The following is a 26392-nucleotide window of genomic DNA, read 5'->3' as shown; positions in this document are numbered from 1 at the left end:
GAATCAGCATACATTTAGTTCATTAAACTAAACTATTCATTAAACATCCTACATAATTAATAATCTAGCATTAAGTTATTTATTCCAAACGGGACTAAGGCTTTTTGATACTGCTATGTTCTATGATATGCTTATATATATTTTTTTATTTTGATGATTTCATGTAATTATTTAACTTTTCCTACTAGAATTCTCAGCCATAATTTTGTATTCTCAAACTGCAGGTATAATCATTTCCTGATCATCTGTGGTAGCATTTATTTTCGGAGGACAAGCTACTCCAGATTAGTTAATTCAGTCTTGATGTAATTTATTATGGTGCAATGGTAGATTAGCTGGCTCTACTTTTTTTTTTTTTTTGAATACATATGACTATACTCCAGAGGATGACTTTGATATAAAAGGTTGGATTATTGTATCAGTAATTAACTGTAATTTGTTAATCACAGTTAATTACTGTAATTAACAAATAATAAATAACTTTTACTTTAAATAAAATAAAAGTTATTTACTTTATTTAAAGTAGTTTTTCCCACAGACCAATTATGATAAATTCAGATCAATCTCATTAAAATTAAAGTATACTAATTTTATATTGTTCATCTAAAGCTCAAATGCTTCAAAAGATATATTTTATATATAAAGAAAAGTCATGCAAACATACGGTAGCCAGTGAGATCAAGTGGCATGTAAGAGATCTAACCTTAAGAGAGAGAGAGGTATGGTTAAGGGTCATTAAAAGATATGATAGCAGGACTCACGAAATCTGTATATATTGATTAAAGGAAAATTTTATAGCATTACCTCGAGGCAGTATTATAAAAGTACAAATTGATCTTCACATCTTAGAAACGAATAATCTGCAGTCCTGCTATGCTGGTAAAAATACATCCTTTTGTTCCATTACCTATATTTAAATTAATTTAGGATGATAGTTACACAGTGCACTTGTATGAACAATATAAGATTACGTAATATCACATATAGAAGAGAATATTTATTAAATTAGAATCTTCCTCAGAATATAAGTGATAACCTCTAATTTAAGTAATCGGCAGTTGGGAAATTTAATACCAGTTCTTTTAATGGAACATAACTGCGACTCAAGTCGTAATTTATACATTTATTCAATTCTTAAACAAATTACATTCAAATACTTACGTAATAATCATAAAACTTTGTAAGCCGTGGTTTCCCATGAATATTAAAAATTAAAACTGCTTTAATCATTTCCCTATTATATTTTCAAAATATTTTAAATTACTATACTTCAAACGTAAAATTTAAACAGCAACCCTGCATATTATCAAATTAGCCACCCTATCTTCTTTCACGTGCATTTAACTTGTCATCTGGTCACACACACTTCCCATAATCACTTTCACATCAACCAATTGAAATCTCGAGCGTTATTGGATACTTAACATGCATATAATGTTAGTTTAATGTTTATTTATTTCTGCATGCGACCGTTCTCAAACCTTCTTGTTTTTTGCAGGTGAAATTTCTCGAACTTCGCAAACAATCTGAGCACGCGAAAGTACAACTATGAGTGAAATATTTAATTCGGAACGTTCTAATAAACTTCTCAGTATAAATTCCTACCATAAGCAAGAACAATGATTTCGAATATGTTTTATTAATCGTTTGCGGCTATTAAATCTAATTAAATAATTAGATTGTTTAGTTCCACATTTTAGAAACGAATTAAGAGAAAAATTATTTAAGCGTAGCTAGTACAAGCTTGCGGTTATTAAAATAAAACTAATAATGGAACCAGTTTCCAAAAATCTTGAAACTTTAACCGATTTAATTAAAGAACTATATAAAGCTTTTGAAGAAGAAATAAATACTGATATGGTACAAAGTGTCTTATCTGACTATCAAAGTAAATCGGAAGACTGGCTTCAGTATGCTCATTTTGATAAATCAAGGTAGGAAAATGATGACGTTTTTTTAATGCATTATTCTAATCAAATTGATAGTTGATGTGTTTCGATTACGCAATTTACACTGAGACAAACTTATTAATTGATTTTTTGAGAATCCTTATCTGCAAATTTAGTCAGTTTTTCATCAGTAGAGGGGGACTTGTTCTTAAAAGCAATAGCTTAGAGGCCAAGAGAATCTTAAATCTGATCCTGGGGATCGGTCAACTTACTGGTCGTTTAGGTTATTCCCAAACAACTAAAATTTCGAGGGTATATGAGTTCAGCACATCGCATGTTCGCTTACTTTTCTGAATGAAAAACTGCAGCGGAAAGGCATTTATATTTATAAATGTCCCTCTCCTACCGATGGGGCCCAAAGTCTGTTTTTTTCAACCAAAGGGAATCATTACTTTTTTCAACAATCATAATCTTTTATGAGAGAGGACTTTAAAGTATTGTTAAAGGTAGCGAAAGAAACGAGTGACAGAGTTAGGATGGTGAGTCTGTTGCCTCGGTACGACAGAGAGAAGTTTAGAAGGAGGGCGATAATCGCAAATGACTTTATACGCAGGTTATGCAGACGGTGTGGTGTGGAATTCGTGGACGTGTGGAATGAATTTGATGGGCGAAAGGATTTATACAAGATGGATGGCCTGCATTTGAATGGATTTGGTGTGCGGAGACTGGAAGAAAGTGTTGCTGAATGAAGTGAAAATGGATGTACAGACCAGGGAAACTAGAACTACCAAGGAGGGGAGGGAGGAAGTGGATATGCGGACATCAGTGAGACAGTTGAGTGTAAGAATGTATATAATGTACCCGAGTCAGTACTAAGGACAAGAAATCGGAATGGGACAGTTAGAATAACACATCAAGATAGGGGTGGGACAAAGGGACCTCTGCATGTCATGTCATGTATACTAATGCCAGGAGTATTAGGAACAAGAAGGAAGAATTTTTGGCCTTGATTGGCTCTTCCTGGCCACAGGTTATTGGCATTAGTGAAACATGGCTGACGGAAGATGATATAGTTAGTGGGATAGAATGTGTAGGATACAGTGTGTTTAGGAGGGACAGAGGGAATAAAATGGGGGAGGAGTGTTATTGATGATAGCTGATGAACTGCAGCCAAGGAGAATTGAAGTTGTATTGCAGGATAGTGAAAAGAGCTCATTTGAGGCTATTTGGTGTGAGATTGAGATTGGCAGAACAAAATATATACTTGGGTGCTGCTATAGACCAGGTGATGGATTAGATGGTGGAGATAGTATGCATAAACAAATTGATGAAATGAGTGGAAGGAGGGTAATTATTATGGGGGATTTCAACTATGGTAACATTGATTGGAGGAAGGAGAGGACACATGTGAGGAAGGAAATGGATTTTATTCAATTATTAAGGGATAACTAACTGAGACAGCATGTAATTGAAAATACTAGGGGTTTGAGAGTGCTTGACCTGGTAATAGCATCTGAGATTTTGACTGTAATGTTTCCACCTATTGGTGAGAGTGATCATAAGGTCTTGACCTGGGAGGTGGCTAAAGTTGTGGAATTTTCGATTAAGACAGAGTATATGTGGAATTACCATGCTGGTAAGTATGACAAGCTTAGGAGATTGCTTGGATCAGTGCCATGGCATGGAAAACTGCAAGGGCTGGATATCGATAGAGCATGGGAAGTGGTCAAGGAGCATTTACAGGAGGTTATGGCTGCTTGTACAGGGTGTTCGGGATAAATTTGACATATTTATAATTAATTATATTTTTCCGTAAGTTACATGTATTAACACACACTTCTCTTCATTTAAAAATTTGGACCCTTCTTCATTCATATACAAGATGTCAGAAAGGATGGATAGCTGGAACCCACCTGAATCATGGAAGAGAATAACTTGTATCATGATGATTCGTGCCCGCCATCAAAATAAGGATATTACGACTGCTGCCCATTGCTCCCTGAATACAGTAAAAACAATCAGGCATGAACTAGAGACTTGCAATGGTGACTACGAGGATGTAGCAAGAAGAAAGATCCCTAGCAGACGATCTGATTGCGTTCGTACAGCAGAATTCCTCGCAAATCTGCAGGAACAGGTGTTGAAGAACCCTGGCATTGGAATTCGGGCTTTGTTCGTGGAGTTGCTAACTGTAGTCAAGCCCTGGATAACAAGGGTAGCCAATGGTGGGCCGTATGTATGGCAGCAGGATTCGGCCCCTTGCCACACCTCTGGGAAAAGTCAAAAATGGTTGTCTGAAAATTTCTACGACTTCACCAGTCCAAATGTTTGGCCTCCAAACTCCCCAGACCTTAACCCCATGGATTATTTTGTATGGGGCGCAGTTGAAAAAGACACCAATCGCACTTCCAGTAATACAAAAGCCCAGTTAATGGATAAAATTAAAACAGTTTTTGCGGCCCTTCCCAGGGAGACTGTAGCATCAGCTTGTTCGAGGTTCTGAAGCAGAATTGAAGCTGTGATCGATGCTAATGGTGGTTATTTTGAGTAAATCTTGTTGATAGTATTGTAATTAACTCTGCCTGTAATGTTTTTTTGTCAATTCATTAAATTTAATAGATACAAAGAAGATTTTCTTTTTCCTTACGAAACTGTCAAATTTATCCCGAACACCCTGTATACCTAGGGTCCGAATAGTAAAACAAGTAGGGGTTAAATGGATGAATAACACCATTAAGCTTGAGCTGCAAAAACAGAAACAACTGTGGAGGGAATTTAAAGAGAAAGGTGACCTGCAAGCACACGAACGGTATAAAGCACAGACCAGAAGGGTAACGAGTGTGGTAAAAAAAGCAAAAACGGATAATGAAAGCGGAAACTAGCTATGCAAGCTAAAGAGAATCCCAAACAGTTCTTTCAATATGCTGCAAGCAAAAAAAAAAAAAAAAAACTGTACACGGCAGAATGATTTTAAGGAATGACGATGGTAAGGAGGTCACTGAATCAGTCGATATAGTGGAATTACTGAGCGAGCACTTTGCAAGAGTATATCATCCAGGTGGTGACGTTGAAAAAATTAAGGAACCATTAGTTTATACGGGAATTGCGATGAATGAAGTCGAGGTGAATAGTCTATTACAGAACCTTAATGTGAATACATCTGTGGGATTGGATAGTATACCAGCACAGGTCTTATGTGAAGCGGCTAAAGAATTATCAGTGTCCTTGACCATGTTGTTCAATCTGAGTCTCGGGTCTGGTTTAGTCCCGAAGGTGTGGAAAGAGGGGGAAAATAGTTCCACTGCATAAAGGAGGATCAAAGACTACTGTTGCAAATTACCGACCGATCAGCATATCAGGATTCGTTGTCAAGGTCTTGGAGAAAGTAGTCAAGGGAAAAATACAGGAATGGATTGATAAAAATGAAATACTGTACAGGGGACAGCATGGCTTTGTGAAGGGGTAGATCATGCCTCAGTAACTTGCTCAATTTTTATAACATAGTGACAGCTAAACTGTATAGGGGTAATTGGTTTACAGTGATACTGCTGGACCTGGCTAAGACATTTGACAGGATACCACATGGAGTTCTAATCCGTAAACTACAACACATGGGAATGGATATAGGTTTGGTGAGATGGATAGGTGGGTGGTTGATGAAGAGATATCAGAGAGTGGTTTATTCAAGAGTAGAGTCCAAAAGATGGCCTGTAACTAGTGGTGTGCTGCAGAGTTCTGTTCTTGGACCACTGCTGTTTAATTTGTTCATTAACGATATAGGGAAGGATCTAAGAGGAACGGTTCATTTGTTCGGTGATGATGCAAAATTGGGTGGGGTAATAGTGAATGCAGAAGATGTCAAAATCTTGCAGGATGATTTGGATAGATTGGAGGTCTGGGCTAAGGAGAATGGATGTCAATTTAATGTGACAAAATGTAAGGCTATGCATTTTGGGGTGAAAAGATTAGCAGCAGTATACCACATTATTGGAACTGTACTCCATGTGATTGATGAGGCCAGGGACTTGGGAGTGTTGGTGGATAGGGAGATGAAGTATAGGGGACACATTGCAAAAGTGGCTAAATCAGCTCATCAACTTACTTGGTTGTTGAAAAATTCTTTGACCAGCAGAGACAAGCAAGTTATTGTTGCTCTGTACCTGTTCTCATAAGGTTCTATGGAATGAACCTTATGAGAACAGGTTGAAGATTTGTGGGTTGCAGAAATTAGTTGATAGGTGGAAAAGGGGAGATATGATCGAGGCATTCAAATTGCTAAAGGGTTTCTATAGGATTAATTCAGAGGATATTATTAAGATCAGGACTGGTGGTGGGAAAACTAGGGGACACCTATGGAAGCTGGGCAAGAATTGTGGTTAGCAAGGTTGTTAGAGCTGGGGTCTTTACTTTTAGAGTGGTAAATTAGTGGAATAAGCTGCCAGAGTCTGTTGTGGGTGCTATGATGGTGAGTGAGTTCAAGGCAAGGTATGATAGATACTATGAGAATGTCGTATAGTTGTGTGGACATGATGTTTAGGGCCTCCTTCGATGAGTCTAAGGACTCCCTTGACTCGCTCGTAATGATAATAATACTAATAATAATAATTACTACCAACTGCACCAAACAAGTATCCTCTTATATTAAAGCGCTTCCCTTATATTAAAGCGCCTCTGTAGCGCAATTGGAAGAACGACGGTACATTGCGCCCTTCAATTGGAATAGGCCTGAGTTCGATTCTCTTCGCGACGGGAGGAATCTTTATCTAGATTATTTCAATCGAAGTGAGTTAGCCGATCTCATACGGAGGAAGAGGGTTTTTTCTCCCGGAAACTCGGGTTTTTCATCCCGCATACAGACAAATCGGCCCTTGAGAACACACGCAATTTACAGACAAAAAATACTAGTTGTGGTGGTGGTGGGCGTTGATGGAGATGATTCATAGTAGAGATTCAATGTAATGGTTGAGACTGTTGGAGGTGTCCTCCCGCGATGAGTCTTCGGACTCCTTGGAGCTATGAGGAATAATAATATTATTTATATAATCCATGACAGTCCTAAAACAAGATACAGTACTTATTTTTACACATATCCACTCTGACAGTTTATTATTATCATTATTATCATTATTATTATTATTATTATTATGGCTCGACAAACTGCAAAATCCTAATCACCATAAAAAAAACTGCATTTTTTTATGGTGATTCGTAAAAGATTCATAAAAAAAAAAACAGTTTTTTTTTATGAATTCAATTGGAGTTTCATAAAGTGATTAGTGGTGCTATATCGTTGTCTGGAGAACTTCAATTACGTAAGAACCATTCCGATAAGTCAAATAAAAAAAATAAAATAAATATTTATTAATTTATTTATTTATGTTTAAAATATAATTTGTTACATCGAATTTTGTTGCTTTCTAGCAACAAAATGAATGGATCTTTATATTGCAAATATTCTTCTGTGTTTAAAAAATATTCTGTTTTTGTCCGGTCTGCAATTGCTCTCCAGCTGGCAAAATCTACTCTTGGGCGTATTTGTCGAATAAATATGCTCGGGAGCAGTAGCGCACTCAGAGTTTAATCTTGGGGGAGGGGGGGGGGAGCGAGTGGAGTACGATTTGAGAATACACACTATGCATCGCATACGACATATGACTGAGCATCTGCAATGATCGCTAATTCAAAAATAGTATAGAAATAAAAGATCCGACGCACATAAAAAAAAAGAATTTCATTAATCAGGAAAAGATTTTTGGAAAAATTTCTAGTGTTTTTTCCTTTTTCTTTGGGGGAACAGGGCCCCTTGTCTCCCCCCCCCCCCGGGTGCGTCACTGCTCGCGAGTAGATTTGTGGAAAGAAATAACTCTGGTACAGCTTTATGAGACCGGCTAACTTACCTTCAGTTTTAAAAATCCATTTAAAGATTCCTCTCGTTTACGAAAATCGAATCTGTTGTTTCTGATCAAAAGGAGCTAGTTCCGTCGTTCTTTCATATAAAAAGTGTCAGCAGCGCTAGGAGACTGTGTGTTATTTAGGCTCCTAGAATATTCAAATGTTCAAATAACTCGAAATTCCATATACCAAAAACAGAGGCCCGTGGACAAACCAGAAAAAACTGGGCCGTACCATCACACCACCATTTCCAAATTTCATAGTTCGGGTTACACACTCTGGTAAGAGACGTTCATCATGCATCCACCACACCCACACCCTTCCATCAGATGGTAGAGGGTGTAGCGTGATTCGTCGCTCCATAGCAAACTTTCCAAGCTTCCTCGTCCCACTGTACACGCTCTTTACACGACTCAAGATAACGCTGCATGTTGATTCGGATAATGTGGAGCTTGCGTATTGCGGACTAGCCATGGAAACTCATGTTGTGAGCTTCGGTTCTGAATGGTTTTGTACAGATTCGTTTCCAGCCGATGCCTGGAACTACACATTCATCGTATCGGCCGACGAATAGGGTTTTTTACATGTCCTTCATAACACCCTACCGACACGTTTGGTAAGTGTGGTGGGTCATTCACTTCGGGAAGCATTTACAGTTTTCCTACGCTTTCATCTCTGTATGGTATCAATGATTGTTGATCTTGGATTGCCCAATTTGTCAATAATTTGCCGAATAGATAGTCTTGCAACATGGCATTCTATCACAACGCCTCTTTGAAACTTCGTCAGTTCCCTTCTCGCAGCCATTTCTCCCGGATACTGCTGCACTGACTTGGGAGCATTATATTCCTTCAATTTATACCGGCTACAAATACGTGATTCGTTACATGGCACGATGCACCTTGCCAATGGGGGTGACCGTTGACCTCTTTTCAAGCAGAGTATATTACATTGAAAATACTATATGGAATAATCTTCATTAAAATATAATGAAGGTTATTCCGTATAGTATTTTTTGTTTGTTCAAGTGCGTGTGCTCTTTGGTCAATATGTTAATTTTACAGGACAAAACTTTGAGTTTTTGAGAAGAAAAACATTGATTTCTCAGTATGAGACCTGCTGACAAGCATTCAGTGGAAAAGGAAAGGAAAGAAAAGAAAGAGAGAAAAACCTTAAATAGGTTTTTTTACGTCCTCGAGAGGATTCGGATCTGCGGCTCGTGCATAGGCACTTCGGAACTGCAGCACCCACAATTTTTCTCGATATATAAATATATTTATTAATTTACACCCTCTGTCCAAAAAGAAACCGAACTTTTCGAAAATAGAAGAAACTATTGGCGCCACCTGTTGTATCTTTTTGTTGTCGAAAGCGACAACCTTCTTTAGTGTGGTTTCAACTGTGTATTATTATTATTATTATTATTTTAACGGTGTCTCCATGGAGTCAAAAGACTCATCGCGGGAGACCCGACATTGACACACTAACCATTATTTACACAATACCTGTCATACTGTTAAATTGTGAATGAAGCTATGTTATGTAATTTATTTTTTTTCATTCACATTTAACATTGCTTATTAAATATTAATCATGGCTTATATAAAATTATTTATTATTCCTTAAATAAGAATTACTAATTAAATATTTATTTAAAACCTGACCTATTATTAATTTATAAAATAATAAAATGTATAGAATTTTGTATAACCAAATATATATGATGTAACGTAAAGTGTTATTTTATATTTAACTGTATACGTAATCAAAAAGTTGAAGAAGTAGCTTAAATATTCTGTTGTTCTTATTTGTGAAATATTTAATGTTATGTAATCACTCATGTAGCAGTAATATAGCATACATTACATTGGCGAAATGTTTACGCTTAGTCTGTTGTCATGGAGACGCACGCGTAAACAACCACGAGTGGAGTAGAGCGTGGCGTTCGAACGTAAGGTGGGAGTGAAGGTCAGATAGAGAGATATATAGAGAAGAGTGAAGGTCATAGATAAGGGGGGATATACAGAAGAATTATTATTAAGGAGGAGAGAGTTTTGCGGAACCCAGATTATATAATCCTCAGGGCAGAGATTTATGAGTATAGTGTTCGGAAGTGAACCTATAAGTAGTGAAACATAAAGTTTAATGTTATAAGCGAAAACTGCTGTTGTTATGAAGAAAGGTTGATACCGTAATCAGATAAAAGGAAACTGGACAGTCAATGCGAAAATTCTGATTAGTTCTAGTTAATCTGGATTACGATTAAATTCTATGTTGCCCTAGGAAAAGGTTATATTGATTACTTGGAGAAAAGTGAACAGGAAAAGATATTAGTACCTAATTACTGTTGTTTGGAATAGTGAAGTGCGACTTACAGTAATACAGTTTAAACTATGGAGAATATTTGTTATGTGTGTTCCGCTAATGTTAATTAAGTTAATTCATAACTGCTCTCTCAATAATTTGATGTATTGAAAAATTTGTCTGGTAAGAGTAGTTGTATAAGTTTCTCTATTCTAGCATTAACTGTAATATACCTCCGATGCTCAAGGTCCGGGAATATATTTACTTGGAATATAGCTTACGTAGTTTATTGCCTGCTGTGAATATAAACATTGAGCTGAAAGATTTGTGAAGACTGAATAAAATGTGAAATTGTTATATTAACTTGAGATAAGAAGATTTGTGTTTTTGAGACTGTGAATAGTATATGAAAGTTAGAACATTGAATTAGCATCAGTGACCTAAGAAGATGTGTTAAGTTAATTGTATAGTTCCATTTCAAAATAGAGTTCTTGTATTTTGTTAACCATATCATATATTAAATGTTTTATTTTGTTGATCTAAATATTGTGTTTGCCTGAATTCCTTATTATTGCACCGTTCATAAACATTCGAATCTTGCGGGAACCCCAAGTAAAAATGATAATAAATGATTCGGCCTAATGAGATGACTGTTAACTTAATTTAGAACTGATCCTACTATTTATATAGACTAATCTAAGAATAGGGTGGCGCAGTATAAATATAAATTTCCCTACTTTTGGATCGGTGATCATTTCGTAATTAGTTGTATTATTCATAAAAGTGACTTGAAACTAGATGGTGAATTAGAACACGACATAGAAAAAGGTCGTCACGACAATACCTCTCCTTAAATTCATTCACAGTTGAAGCATTCACAACCAGTTCTAGCAAAGCATTCCACCCATTCACAACCCTCGAAGTAAAAAATCTAGTCCTAACACCCTTGTTAATCACACTCTTACACAATCTCCAGGGATGGCCCCTCTTTCTCTCACATCCTGCATTGGTCTTAAGAATATCATCAGTATCAATCCTGTAAAATCCCTTCAACAATTTAAATTCCTCTATCATATCTCCTCTCCTACGTCTATCAGCTAGTTTTTGGAGCCCACAGATCATCAATCTATCCTCATAGGGAACATCTCACAGACCTGCAATAATCTTTGTAACCCGCCTCTGAATCCTCTCTACCACTTCCGCATCACCAAGAAATCCTGGCGACCAGATCTGTGCACAATAGTCCAAATGCGGCCTTATTAATGCCTTATAGAGTGGAACAATAACTTCCCTATCCCTGCTTGTTAGTGTGTTCCTCAACAACCATGAAATTTGATGTGATGTTTTGGCAATCTTAGCAATATGCCGTTTAAACTTAAGTATGATATTTGTTTCATTAGGAGCTGAGTTATAGTGCCAAGAGTGACAATATGTTTTGACGAACGGTCGATAGTCACGATATTCATGCCATACGCGACGAATTCTCGCTATCAATCATTTCAAAACTTCGAGATAAAACTCACCATTGACCGTTTGGCCAGGCGGAACAAATTCTTTGTGGATAATGCCCTTGGAATCATAGAAACAAATCCGCATTGTCTTTACTTTTGACTTCTCCAAGCGACTTTTTTTCGGATGCCCCTCTTCTGGTGGTCTCCACTCAGCACTCTGGCGCTTTGTCTCGGGCTCATACTCAAAACACCACGTTTCGTCACCAGTAACGATCGTTTCAAGGAAAGTTGAACTTACGAGCGATTTTGATGAGGTCCTTGCAGTGTTCAATTCAATACATTTTTTGGTCGTCGGTCAATTTGTGGGGAAAAAATCGCGAATTCAATTTACGAAGGCCCAAACTCTCAGTCAAAATGTTGTGCACAGTCGATTTTGGAATCCCCTATTCATCTTCAATCAACCTCAAAAACGATTTCGTGTTTTCTTTGATGAAATCACGCACTTTTTGGATGTTAACTTCGCTCAGTCCAGTTTTTGGACGGCCCGACTTTTCATCGTCCTCAAGCGTCGCACGACCATTTTGAAATCGCTTAAACCACTGATAAACTTGAGTACTGGATAAGCATTCATCACCGTTTACTTTTTGAAGCATTTGATGCGTTTCGGTAAAACTTTTACCAAGTTTAACACAAAAGTCAATCGCAGTTCTCTGTTTGAAACTCATTTTCCGACCATTCGTCAAAACACACTGTCACCTCTTGGCACTATAACTCGGCTTCTAATGAAACAAATGTCATAAACAGTTGACACAACACTAGTGAAGATTGCCGCTTTCGACAACAAAAAGATATAACAGGTAGCGCCACTAGTTTCTTCTATTCTCGAAAAATTCGGTTTCTTTTTGGACAGAGGGTGTATTTATATTTGTTTGTAATATTTAATTTTATCATCAACAATCCTATATAATTCTCTTATTTTGTAGAAAAATAAATAAAAAATCCGTCTTGTAGCACTTAGGAGGGAGAAGGATGCTAGCAGCACTGTATTTACCACAGTGTCATATTGCTAGTATTTGCTACGCACGCAAGCATATGCACGTCATAGTGAGATGCGAGCTATTAGCGTAATGTGGCACTGTCCGTTGCGCAGTTCCACTGTTGTTTATATGCAGTTTGCGCTAGTATTCAAGTGTTCGTATTGCTTATCGTGTTTACTCCGTGTCTTTAAATATTTGGACATTACAATTAAAGACATAACATTTGTTGTAGTTTTTATTTTAGATCATTATTGGGGTTATGATAATGGATTTTATTTTTAAGTAATTTTGAATTATACTAAACTGTATGATTTTATCGATAATGAATAATATTTTTTCATGAAACAAAACAAGAAGAATATATTTTATTTTTAAGTAATTTTGAATTATACCAAACTACATAATTTTATCGATAATAAACAATATTTTCATATGTTTATTATTTTTTTTAATTTTTCCCATAATTTTGATATTTTGTCCAAATAAAATATATTCTTTTTGTTTTGTTTCATGAAAAAATATTGTTTATTATCGATAAAATCATACAGTTTAGTATATTTCAAAATTATATTGTACTTACAGTGTGTATATTTAAAGTTGCAGCACTCCCACGATTTCAAGCCACGAGCCGCCACTGTTTTTGAATGAAAGATGTTGATATCGATTGAGCTACAGAAGATTCGTTTGAACTAACGCATTGTCAATATATTAACTTACCTAGAGGCAAAACTACTACTGGAAATCTATAATGAAAAAAAAAATTATCTTGAAAAAACTACAGAACGTAAGTAACTGTAGTCAGCTAATAGGACTAGTTAACATTCCTGAGCAGAAATGCTTGAAAGAGCATTATTAATCTGCAAAGGCGTTCGGAAAGAAAACATCTGAGTATTAAACATTAAAAATTAATATTTTAGAAAAAAAACTTTCATGGAAAAAACTACATAAATATACTATATGTGCCAACGGGAGCTTATGCTCTTATGGCCTTGTACTCCCTCCAGGATAAATATAAATAAAATAAAAGAGGATCAGAGATAAGAAAGCACATCTGATTTGAACATCTTTGTTTATGCTACAATACAGATAAGGAGAAAAAAATCACATTGAAACATCCTTTTATACTGCAATGCAAATAAAATCGTTAGAAGAAGACATAAGTATTAGTAAAAAAAAAAAGCAGAAAAACTTACTATTTACTTTAAAAAAAGCGCTTTCCTGGCCCTTTTTTTTTTTTTTTTGTGAAAAATTTCGAATTACAGCGGAAGCTAATCACGAGTAATTTATTACAATAGTTATTCTGTTTAGTCAGGAGATCTTACAGACTTGTGGAGGACGAATATTATGGCTTGACCATAACTTATGCAATAAACCTTTATTAGTTTATGACCATTGTGGCACTCATTTACAGAAAGTTACTTGCTGACATCTGAAACGAGTTTGCCATAATATCAGAAACATTAAATTTCCCACAGGGCCAAATAGGCAACTACATTGGGTTGGCCAGTGTATATTGCAATATACACTGTCTATATAATGATATGGATATATTATTATTATGTGACACCTCCAGGGATTAATCCCTTCCAACTACTAACCGCGCTCAAACTTGCTTAACTTTTTGCGAACCATTAGTAGCAGAGGCTCTATCAATCGACCAACCTTTGCTGGCCGATTGATAGAGCCTCTGATATGGATGTACAGGGCCTCCTTATCCATTGGGCTAAATGGGCTATAGCCCGGGGATCGCCATTGATCCAAGGGCGCTTAAGAACCGAGTATGTTGAAATGTTATTAACCGATGAGACACTATCAAAAGCTGAACGCATTCTAAAAATAATAATTGAGTCGCAAATCGAATGCATTTTCCCCAATATAACAACAGCTGTACGATTATATTTAACTATTGCTTGCACCAATTGTAGTGGGGAAAGATCATTTTCTACTTTGAAACGAATTAAAAATTATCTGCGATCATTATCCATAGAATACGATATATTAAGAAAGGATCGATTATAATGAAATTATAAATTGATTTGCAGAAAGTAAATGCCGCAAAAAAAAAAATTAATTAGAATTTTTTTAAGCTTTTCTGTATTGTGTGTAATTTTATAAATACTAATAAACTACCTTTATTATATTATAAATATTATTGAATTAAATAAAAATGTGCAATATCGATATATTTAAAAAAAAAATTTTTTTGCAATGAAAGTTATTTAATTATTGCTCAATCCAATGTGATTAAGGCGCCAAATCTTTCTAGCCCAGGGCGCTCGAACTTGTTAAGACGGTCCTTTGGATATATCAAATCATTTGTAGAAAGACAAATTCATTTAAGTAGTATATCACAATATAGCTATCACCAAGACGACCAATATGGTATTAATATTTTGAATTGTTAAGATAACATCATCTAATGTAAATGACATTTATTAGCGTAAATAACACTAGTCCTTGGACTGTTATGAAGAGAAATGCATTAATTCTCTTCAAAAGCAGAGTATATATGGCGACATGCATGATGTACAATTTCCAGTGAAACATAACTTCACTACAGCAAAGTTGGGGAAAGTTTTGATGCGTTCTAAGTCTTGTGTTTGCCAGTTAGGACCATTGATCAGTCTCCATAAAAGTGAATGTTACTGCCTAATCTAACACAATTTTTGATTATGAATCTTGGAGATAAGCAAGCTGGAGCTAATGTGTGTGTGTGTGGGGGGGGGGGTGGACTCTAGAACAGAGTTTCTTGAAATCGTCCCTATTCTAGTTAAAAGAATTTGATATGTAATTGCAAATAAAGTGTCTAACTCTTCCTTGATAAATATTATATATGATGTATATTGTTGTTAAGCAGTTTAAATGCCATTTGAGTAATAATGTTTCTATGAATTTATGCATAATATCTGTTTTAATTTGAGATTTTATGCTCATATTCTATTTACGCAGTTTCACACGGAACCTCGTGGATGAAGGAAACGGAAAATTTAATGTGATGGTTTTAGCTTGGTGTCCTGGACAATCCTCTGCTATCCATGACCATCCCAGTTCCCATTGCTTCATGAAAGTCAGTATAGCGTTTAATTATATTTGATCAGAGGATTACTAAAATTATAATAGTTATTTGAATTATTATGCAGTTGTAATATTAATTAATAATTATCATCAGTTACCACTGGCAATTGCAAGTGCGAGGTTATCCCTTTTAGTAACCTCTCTTTCTTTCTCCCAACGAGTACACACAACTATTTGTGTCATTCATCCACAGATAGCTGAAATTCCGAGAATGAAATCTATAGTAATTTCATTGTAATCCCATGAATATATATATATATATGTTTTTAGGGAAGAGTGTTATATTCTTTAACATGGATACACAAGTTAGCTGTTCATGGGATTACAATGAAATTACTATAGATTGGGGGATTTCATGCAAACTGGACTTCAGAGAACAGAACCATTTGTCAAGCCTCCAAGTCGCATTTTCATGACAGTAGTTTCGACGAGCTCTGCAGCGATTTATAGTAGGATACACACAACTGGCTTCCCTGTGTAGAGTCCAGTCAAAATGAGTCTGCTTAACACAGTGAGGTTGGAAATGTTTTCGCCTGTGTCCGCAACAGTTTCAAATTGATGACAGACCACTGTAGGGTTCCATCATGTTAGAGCTAGATAGCGATCTGTTCTGGATGAGTTGAAGTACTCCTTGGGCTATCTTTTAATGGTTCCTGTTGCCTAAAAACCGTGCTCATAGTGCCGAGACGACACAATTGTCGTCTCGGCAATTGTGTCGATATATTGGGAATAAGTGAACTCAGATGGACAGTAATGGGCCATTTTCAGTCAGGAGGCTATATTACTCAGGACATGAGACAAATCATAAAAATGGAATATCTTTCTTACTCAGGAAAAAGATGGCTAGGTATGTATTAGGTTATAATCCAGTGAGTGACCGAATCATTTCTCTCAGTGCGAGTGAACATCCATTGAATATGTCCATCATTCAGGTTTATGCACTTACTACAGAGGCACCAGAAGAAAACATTGAAGAATTTTATGGAAAGTTACAAGAAGTGATAGATGCAACACCAAAGCGAGATTTAGGGCTAATTATCGGAGATTGGAATGCAAAAGTGGGAGAGACTGAGGAACAAGGAGCAATAGGTTATTTTGGTTTTGGTATTCGTAACACTGCAGGGAAGAGACTAGTGAAATTTGTACAGAGAATTCTTTGTTTGTTGCTAACACCTGCTTTAAACAGCACAAAAGAAGATTGTAGACATTGATATCACCTGATGGACAATACAGAAATAAAATTGACTATATACTTGGACAAAGAAGATGGAAGAGTACAGTTCAGTCTGTCAAGACTTTTCCAGATGCAGACTGTGGAACAGACCATGAGTTATTAGTGGCTACGATGCATGTGAAATTACGGAAACTGAAAACAACACAAATGTCGATCAGATATGATCTTGGAAACGTTCCAGCTGAATACAATATTAGTATATAGAACAGATTCAACACACTCAATTTGTGTGAATGAGAACCAGATGAAATATGGGAAGAGAATAAAGATATAAGTAAAACAGAAGCAAAGAAGAATATTCCAACAGTTTGTAAAACGTTTAAATGGTTGTCAGAAGATGCCATCAAACTGCTCAGGAAAGGAGGAAATTTGCAGGAAGTACGGCATTTGAAGAAAAATACTTTAACCAGGAATGAAAACAAATAAAAGACCAAAACAAGAAAGGAAAAACAATAGATCTTTTCAAAAAGACCAGAGAACTAACAGGGAAGTTTAGTGCCAAGGTGACAATATTGAAAAGTAAACACAAGGGATATCTTACAGAAGCTGCAGACATCAAAGAAAGATGGAAAGAGTATACAGAAGCCCTTTACAGAAAGGACTCCAAAATTACTGAGAAATTTGAAGAGCAGGATTATACACAGGAGCCAGTATCACTGGAGAGTGAAGTGAGGTGAGCACTGCAACAGCTATCCAGTACGAAAGCACCAGGAAGAAATGGAATACCTATTGAGCTGCTCAAATCCCTGGGAGACGAGGCAGTTAAAATTTTAACAGCTCTATGTCAGCGAATTTGGATCACAACTACATGGCCTAGGGAATGGAAAAAATCAGTTTATATACCTTTATTGAAGAAAGGCGATGCAAGAGAGTGCGAAAATTACAGAACTATGGCACTGATTTCTCATGCAAGTAAAGTCTTACTTAAGATCATTCAGAAAAGACTGGAACCATTCATGAAGAGAGAAATGCAATTTCAAAAGAATGTCTACCTTTGTTTCCTTGACTATAGCAATGCTTTTGACTCTGTAGATCATGTGAAACTGTGAAATGTGTTAAGAACAATGGAGTACCAGAGCATCCTTCTGAGGAATCTTTATTATGAACAAGAAGCTACTGTCCGAACAGATCTTGGAGAAACTGAGTATTTACGATAAGTAAATAGGTGCGACAAGGATGTATTTTATCTCCGTACCTATTTAACTTGTACAGAGAATACATTTTAAGAATGGCAGGGCTGGAGAAGTCTTCAGTTAGAATTAAAATTGGGGGAAGAAATATTAATAATTTGAGATATGCAGATGATACTACTTTGCTAGCAGAATGCAAAGAAGATTTCGAGGAACTTATTATGAAAGTTAAATATGATCTTAAACTTAACCTCAAAAAGACAAAACTTATGGCAACATGTGAACTTAATGATTTTGAAGTAGATGGGGAGAAAATGGAAAGAGTTAACAATTTTGTGCTCCTAGGATCCCGAATTGATAAAGATGGTTATTATACTGAAGAAGTTAGAAGAAGATTATTACTCGGAAAGAAAGCAATGACAAATTAAAGATCTTTAAAGATAAAGATATTAGCCTCGCAACAAAAATCAGAATCGTGAAAGCAATGGTATTCCCTATGGTGCTGTATGGATGTGAAAGTTGGACCCTGAGAAAGAATGAAAGAAGGAAGATAGGTGCATTTGAATTATGGGCTTGGAGATGCTTACTAAGAATACCATGGACTACAAAGCAAACCAATAAATCAGTGATAGACAGAATAAAGCCAGATTACTCCCTCGAAGCTATGATCATTACGCAAAAATTGTCATACTTCAGACAGATTATGAGAGCAAATGACAGTGTGGAGAAGATGATGATGCTTGCTAAAGTTGATGAAAGCAGGAGAAGAGGAAGACCAAGAATTAGATGGGTGGATGGAGTTAAAGAAGCAACTGGAATGCGCCTGGAAATTCTGGAAGATATGGCCAGGGACAGATCTGAATAAAGAATGTATGTTCATAGAATCACCAGAAGTCGAAAACGACTCGATAGAACATAACAACAACAACAATAGGCACATGAAGCCGATGCATTGTCACATTAGAGTAAAATATAGTTTTTGTGCGCCTCAACCTGAAATCTTGAAGAAAGAAATTGATTTACAATATGGCTTCGAATCGACAATTTTATGAACAATTCTTTCACACGCGGAAAAAATCATTCATTTTTTTTTTCACTTTAAATCTCTCTCTCTTTTTCCCTAGATGAAATTTGTAGAAATGAAAGATATGGGCTCATCCATTATACTGATAGCTGTTTGCTTTTTAGGTATACAGCAAGTGTTTTAACTTTGCAGGTGGCTTTTGAGAAAAAGACGATCACTCTCTCTGACTATATGATCTATTCCTGCGAACATCAATACAATTCGATTCCGTGTTTGTTCTTCAAAATGCACCAAAATGTTTTGTTACAGCGCGTGTTCAAATCGTTTGGAATCCTTTGACAGCTATCATAGAGGAGGCTATTTCTGTCGACCAAATCAAGGACATTCTTCTATCCAAATAAATGAGGACCCTGATAACTGAGGAGTTATCGCCCATCCAAGCGATTTAATTTTTGTACCATTCATAAGTTACTGTTTTGGTCATTTGTTCTCCCATATGCATGCCTTAACATTTCACAAATTTTTGAGAGTATTTTTAAATCCATTTCATGAAAATATTTTATTCTTTAGTCGTAACATTCTCTCTCCATCCTATATACTAGTCGCTGAGAGAAATAGGTAGATTTTTAGCGTAAACGAATACAGTGTGTCAATAGTTTTAAACACATTTTTAGCGAATTCTTAAACGACTCTTAAATGCACAAGCATTTAAGAATCGTTTGTATATACCCAAGTTACGAGAGTGGTCTGAAATGTTGTCCGTCTCGACCATAGATGGCAACACTATCGGCAAGATTTTTTCTCTTCGAAGTTAGTACATCTATCATAAGCATCCATGTGAAATTGCAAGTTATTCTATCAAGTAGTTTATTTTATACAGCTGTCCGAAGCAAAAGAGTTGTCTATATCCATTGAAATGGATAAAATCGATGCGATTATAAAATTCTTTGTAAAAGAAGCTTTAACGCTAAAGGAAATTCATTCGAAGTTCTTAAAAGTTTATGGGTTGAACAATTAAGAAATGGGTTGCCGAGTTTAAACGTGGCCATATCAGCCTTGAAGATGATTCATATGAAGGACGTCCAAAAAGTCTAACAACACCAGAAATCATTGATCAAGTGCACAATATGGTATTGGATGACCGGCGAGTCAAAATTGCTGACACTATAGGCACTTCAAAAGAACGTGTAGGATATATTTAACATGAAGAATTGCGAATGAAAAAGCTTTGAGCAAGATGGGTGCCGCGCTTGCTCACAGCAGATCAAAAGCACACGCGCATGAAAATTTCTGAACAGTGCTTGGAGCGTTTGAACAAGAATAAAACTGATTTTGTGCGTCGATTTATTACTATAGATGAGACTTGGATTCACCATTACACACACCAGAATCCATACAGCAGTCAAAACAGAAACCGATTGTTCAGCGCCAAAAAAGACAAAGTCAGTTCCATCAGCAGGAAGGGTCATGGCAAAGGTCATCGATCAAAGATCCCAAATATCGGTGTTTTGGGATGCTTGTTTATTAATTATCTTGAAAAGGATAAAAGAATAACAAAGGGGGGGGATATTATTCCGATTTTTAACCAGACTAGACGAAAAAATTCGTGAGAAAAGGCTCGGTTTGCAGAAGAAAAAAAAAATCATCTTTCATCAGGACAATGCACTTGCCCACAAAGGTGTTTTGGCCATGGGAAAATTAAGAGATATACGCTTTGAATTGTTGGAACATCCACCCTATTCCCAAGATTTGGCTCCCTCTGACTTCTATCTCTTCCCCAACCTAAAACTCTTCCTCGCTGGTCAGCATTTTTCTTCGAATCAAGAGCTGACTCTGCAGCTGTAGAGGAATATTTTGCAGATCTTACTGAGAGCCACTACAGGACGGGATAATGGTGCTTGAGCATCGCTGGAATAAATGTATTAGTCTTAAGGTAGATTATTTTGAAAAATAAAAATAATTTTGAAATTATAAATTCTTTTTTCATTGTTAGGCCGAGAACTTTTCAGACCACTCTCGTATATCAGAATTCTGGCATATAATATGAATTCATTTGGTATTTCAAATCCTTCAAAAATTTGTCTCCTATTCTAGAATTTGTTTCACCGAGATCATTTAGAGTGAGATTAAGTTATAAAGCCAGGGCCATATATTGATACCTCTTTCTAGAACACCTATGTAACCATGTGGAAATGGCATGACATTTGTATCCTTGTACTATGCTGACCGAGAAAGACCATTCTAGTCACTGACTCAAAAACTTTTTCTAAGCGTTACTTCGAACGATTCCGAGTTAGCGAATCTATATCATGGAAGTAGGATTTCTTCAGGACGCTCAGGATTTTCATCCCACACTTCAAGAAAAATTGTCATAGACTTAATAATATTTCACTCTGTAATATATAGCTTAAGTGTCAATCATCCGAAAAAGAGAGCACCTCAGGTAACTGCCGCTATCGCTTGTACGCACCAAATGAAATTATTGATAGTCTTAGCTGGGCTAAGGGTAGAGTAGGCTGTCCCCAGTTTCCAAAAAATTAGTTAGGGTTAGACGGCCTCATCTAAAAGAATAAAAAGAGTTAGGATGTTTTTTCTTTCACTCTTTTCTGGCTGGGTGGGATTTATAAAATTCGCTTAAGCCTTTTATTCCCTATAGGGAGCAGATGAGATTTAATTAAAAAATGTGATTTAGGATACAGACAAGCATATGTTCATGCTGTTCAATTTTGGTTTTTCTGACGCAGATTTAATTACCCAAATTGGGAAAGGTGTTCACACTGATATTAATAATTTCACACGAACTTGGCTGAACTGAAAGAATTTTGGTATTTAGGATCTCTCTTAAAATCCTGCCAGTTATTTCTATTCTGGTTTTAAGTGGCAAAAATTAGTGTCGAATTTCATAAATGTACATAACGTTTTTAAAATACTCTTCAGATTTTCAGAAACGTACACAACAGAGTTCTTCTAATGAGGTAATTTTGTTACAAGACATCGTAATAGTTATTGCAAAAACATTTGATAATCGAAAATTCTACTCTGAATGATTTTTATTCCTGTTCTAAGTAAACATACAATGAACTTGAACAACTAATTAATGGTGAAGATATAGTAAGATATATAAAGACACAAAGAATAGCTTGGTTGGAGCATATAGAAAGAATGGAAAGAGATAGAGAAATTAAAAAATATTTGAATGGAAACCATTAGGACAAATGAAGAAAACTAAACCAAGAAAAAGATGGACTGATGATGTACAAAAAGATCTTATAACTCTAAAAGTTAATTTTAGAGTTATAAGATGATGATGTACAAAATGATCTTATAACTCCAAAAATTAATTTTAGAGTTAGAAGAAATTCTAAGCAAACATTACAGGCTTGTTATCTAACCAAAGCACGTTCACCTTTATTCTCATTCGATGTATCCTGGAGAGTAAATAAATAAATCCTCCAACGCCTTTTAATTTCCTAAAAGAAGTAGTCACAACCACTTTAGTGCTGACTAACTTTCTGAAGTTTGCTCAGCCACTCTTTAACCTTAGGAGTGACCGATGGCTTCCCAAGTCTGTCAATGATTTCATAGACATTTGGAGAGAAGAGTATGTTGGACAACTTCTACTATTTCATGGTGCCTCTAATCCTAACATCAATTTTTGTCTGAAATAATGTAAATTCTGTGTCGATTTTATTGAATTGTGGGGTTAACACCCGAGTTTATAGCAGAAAAACCTGCTTGCCTGCGACAATGATTGACCAAGTCAGGAATAGCTGGAAAAAAAAAAAAAAGCCCTAGAATAGAGTTTCTCTAGTCAGACTACCAGAAATTCCTTACGCTGGACTGCAAATTTTTTAAATATAATTCTCTCCTATGTTCACGATTTCTTGATAAAATCTTGATTTTTAGCTATTATAATTCAATTTTTAGCCAGTACAATCTGAAATGATGATCTCTGACTAATTTGATGATATTTAATGAAAATCGGTATTTAGGTTAGGCATTAAAGTTTGTCATTTTATGTCAGTTGGATTATTTTGATTTCAAAATTATAAAAAAAAAACTTAGGTCTAGAATACATATTTCAGAAACGGCTCTGGGTTCAGTTGTTTTTGTAATGAATAATGTCACTATTCAGGAATGCAATTAACTATCACACTTTAAATGATCATGGTGCCTTTGTGTAGCTCAGTGGAAATTACGTCTGCTTCCGCAGCACTAGACTGCCAAAAGAAAGACAATTGTAAATTCCATTTTAGTCGTCGATTAAGGGAAAGTTTTTAGGATTTTTTCCAGCCGTTTCCCTAGTCATTTAATCTTCAGTACAGTCGAATGAAGTTTCCGTCCTCAAATGTGAGGTTTTAAATCCCCAGATCTAGAAAATCGACTGTAGGATTCACTATTTCATACAATAAACAACACAGCGACAGTTGTATGTTGAAATTTCCACCCTGGATAAGTATGAAATCACTGATTGACTTAGATGCTATCAGTAACTCCTGAGATTTGAGATTGGCTGCCAACTGATCTTCAAAAAGTGAATTAGATTAAAGAGGACTCGCTTATTCCCTTTGAGGAATAAAATGCATGAATGGAGTTAACTGTCTGCAGCTATTTCTTACTTCTTAAAATAAACATTCTTAGTAAGGTTTATTGCCGCTGCACATGGGTCTGTGTGGCTTCATCCTCCAATTAACTGAATTGTTCTAGTCGAGAAAGATAGCTCTTCTTTCTTCTCTCTCTTTTATTTTTATTTCTTACTTTTATATTTTATTGTACAGAAGATGTTATGTTATGTTTGATTTTGCATCCAGAATATATATTCATGTGTATATATGATAGTGGATTGAGGAGTCAGGAAGAACCAAATTAAGGTTGAAAAGTCCATCGTTTTTAGAGTAGAATAAATCTCAAAGAAATTTACATTGTCATTTTTTGGTATATTTCCTTTACTTTTTTTTTTTTTACAGAAGTAAAGCGTTACTTCAATGAATTTCATTAATCATTTAGCATTGGGTATGCATTCTGAGACGCCAGGACACTGGCAATCCAATTTACTTTACACCAAAATAACAGAATTCATGTTCATGTTGCACACACACATAAAACGCTAGCGGGCTTTTTTTTTTTTTTTTTTTTTTTTTTCCCCTGCTAAAATTAACTAATGGAGATTGCCACTAGAATTTACTGAGAGCATTATTAACTTCCAGTTTGGATGTTCACAGTTCTGATTATTTAAAAAATTGCTGAGTTATGCAATTATTTTATCAACAGATTCTTTGTTTTGAGTGACTATGTTTGTGTACATAATGAAGTTATGTACACAAACATAATTCATTAAAAAATTCGGATTTATTTATTTATTTGTGTGGAATTTACTCCCTTTTCTGTCCCATCCCTATTGGGGCAAGTTGATTTCCCCCCTCTTGGGAGTTAAATATTTATGACTGTAGATCCGTGTGTCTTCACGGGGCTGTTTTGCCTGTTCCGGGGGACGAGAAACCCAAGTTTCCGGATGAACCCCCCCCCACCACCTCTGTATGAGACCGGTTAACTCACCTTTCATAGAAAGGTGAGAATAAAGACCAGAATAAAGGTTCCTCATGTCACTGACGGGCATCGAACCCAGGTCTTTCAGACCAAAGGGCTTCGTCTATACCATCTGAGCAACGGAGGCTCTAAGAAATCCGAAAAAATCAGGTAATGCGTTTAAATTCCTATAGGTGGTAGGCGAGGCCGTTTTAGTCCTATCTAACCTTTGGATACTGAGGAGAAAGTTCAGTCTCTGCTGGTAGCCAATCAAAGATAGCTGGCTCAAGGTAATGACTAATTATTAACAGTATTCGACGAAAAGAGGGAATAAGTGTCGCTATCTCGTGGTCACTAACTCTGAACAGTATATTATTTGTCTTAAATAGTGTGGGTTCTACAGTCGAGTTTCTTGAGTTTATGGGAAAAAAAACCTCCGAGTTTCCTGGAGAAAAAACTTGCCTGTCCGTGCCTGAGATCGACTCACTCGAGAACCGGTAGAAAAAAAGTTCAAAAAGTTTCTTTAGTCTGCGACTAGATATAAACTTAGAACGTCCTTATTCGGGCTGCCTAATACTGCGACTGCAAACGTCACTTCCAGAGAGCTACATAGGCCTCTTCATTAAAAAATTATATGAAAAAAAAAAACAACTTACAATTCAATGCACTCTGTATATTTAACTGCAAGCGTTCAAGTAGCGGTTTATAACGCTTTCTTTTCCATAAGCCAGACTTCCAGAAGTCTTCGATTAGAAAAACGTTTTCTAGAGGCATAAATTTTCCCGAAGAGAAAAAACTGTATTATTTAAGTGGGAAATGAATTTCCCACTTAAAGATCGCACAGTGTGAGACAACAAGCCCGCTTATCGAGGGTCTAAAATGGCTAGATCTCTGCAGCAGATATACAGTAACTTCATGTCTAAATGTATTGTTATTGTATGGATTATTATTGGCATTATTATGATTGATAAAACATTTGTAACGACGATTACAAACCACTATCTTTTTCTAAGATTTAATCTGAAAATGCTAATTTTTTACAGGTATTAGAAGGAACGTTAGTAGAAGTTCGATTTGATTGGCCAAAAGATGAAGCAAACAAAGAAATGCAGGTGTTAGGAGAGACGCCCCTACATGTAAATGATGTTGCCTATATTCATGGTGCGTAAATTATGAGTTAAATTATTAATTTTTTCATTCTCTGCTGAATTGCTTTTGTAGAACGCAGAACGATACTGACTTGATGGGTGAAGCATAAATGCTTTTCATATTCCCCTCCATCTGAAAAGGAAAGTTCTTTGGGTGGAGCATTATTGAGCTTTAAGCTCGCCCTGAAAGGGCAGTGAGATTAACTGTGTTCAGCTGAGTATAGAATTGATTTGGGTCTCTTGTATTTGCAGAAATTTGCTTCATTATAGTCTGAAGCTTGCTTGATCAGTGGGTTCGGATGATTAATTGTCTTGATGAAGAACTTTTCAGCTAGGTCGTGAAGGAGGGATGTGATGTAGGGAATGTTGACTTCTCTGTGAATTTGGGAGTTTCTGATAAACCATGGGCATCCAAACTCATTCTCAGATATTTGTTCAGTATTCTCTGCAGACATTTGTTCTGTATTTTGAATATAAGTGATGACTGGGCGTATTACCATCCTGTATATGAGTAGTTTGTTCTGAGTATCGAGTTTACTTTTTCTGTTGATCATGGGGTAGAGCTGCGCTATTACATTGGATGTCTTTGAACTTATGTGTTCTATATGATTGGTGAATTGTAGTTTTTTATCGGGAATTACGCCGAGATATTTGACTGTATTCTGCCATGAGATTTTAACTC

General features: G+C 36.0%; 2 protein-coding genes across 3 annotated transcripts in view; one reads left to right on the top strand and one right to left on the bottom strand.

The window, feature by feature from the left end:
- Window positions 1-1370, bottom strand: part of LOC150098883 (AP-3 complex subunit sigma-2-like) — a 67842-nt gene extending 66472 nt beyond the window's left edge. For both annotated transcript variants that reach the window (XM_090404649.1, XM_090404648.1), the window contains exon 1: window positions 1162-1370. In XM_090404649.1, the coding sequence (XP_090260775.1) occupies window positions 1162-1230 (69 nt within the window). In that variant the 5' untranslated portion in view covers window positions 1231-1370. The remainder of the gene's footprint in view (window positions 1-1161) is intronic.
- A 230-nt stretch (window positions 1371-1600) lies between these two features.
- Window positions 1601-26392, top strand: part of LOC150098882 (cysteine dioxygenase type 1-like) — a 34643-nt gene continuing 9851 nt past the window's right edge. The window contains exons 1-3 of the mRNA XM_090404647.1: window positions 1601-1934; window positions 15523-15640; window positions 25606-25723. Coding sequence (XP_090260773.1) covers window positions 1771-1934; window positions 15523-15640; window positions 25606-25723 — 400 coding nt within the window. The 5' untranslated portion in view covers window positions 1601-1770. The remainder of the gene's footprint in view (window positions 1935-15522; window positions 15641-25605; window positions 25724-26392) is intronic.

The sequence above is a fragment of the Typopeltis vanoorti genome, chromosome 15, assembly GCF_054136105.1.
Source record: "Typopeltis vanoorti isolate ZY-2024b chromosome 15, IOZ_Tvanoo_1.0, whole genome shotgun sequence".
Taxonomy (NCBI): Eukaryota; Metazoa; Arthropoda; class Arachnida; order Uropygi; family Thelyphonidae; genus Typopeltis; species Typopeltis vanoorti.
Note: the sequence above shows the minus strand (reverse complement) of the source record. Positions and strands in the feature narration are given on the sequence as shown.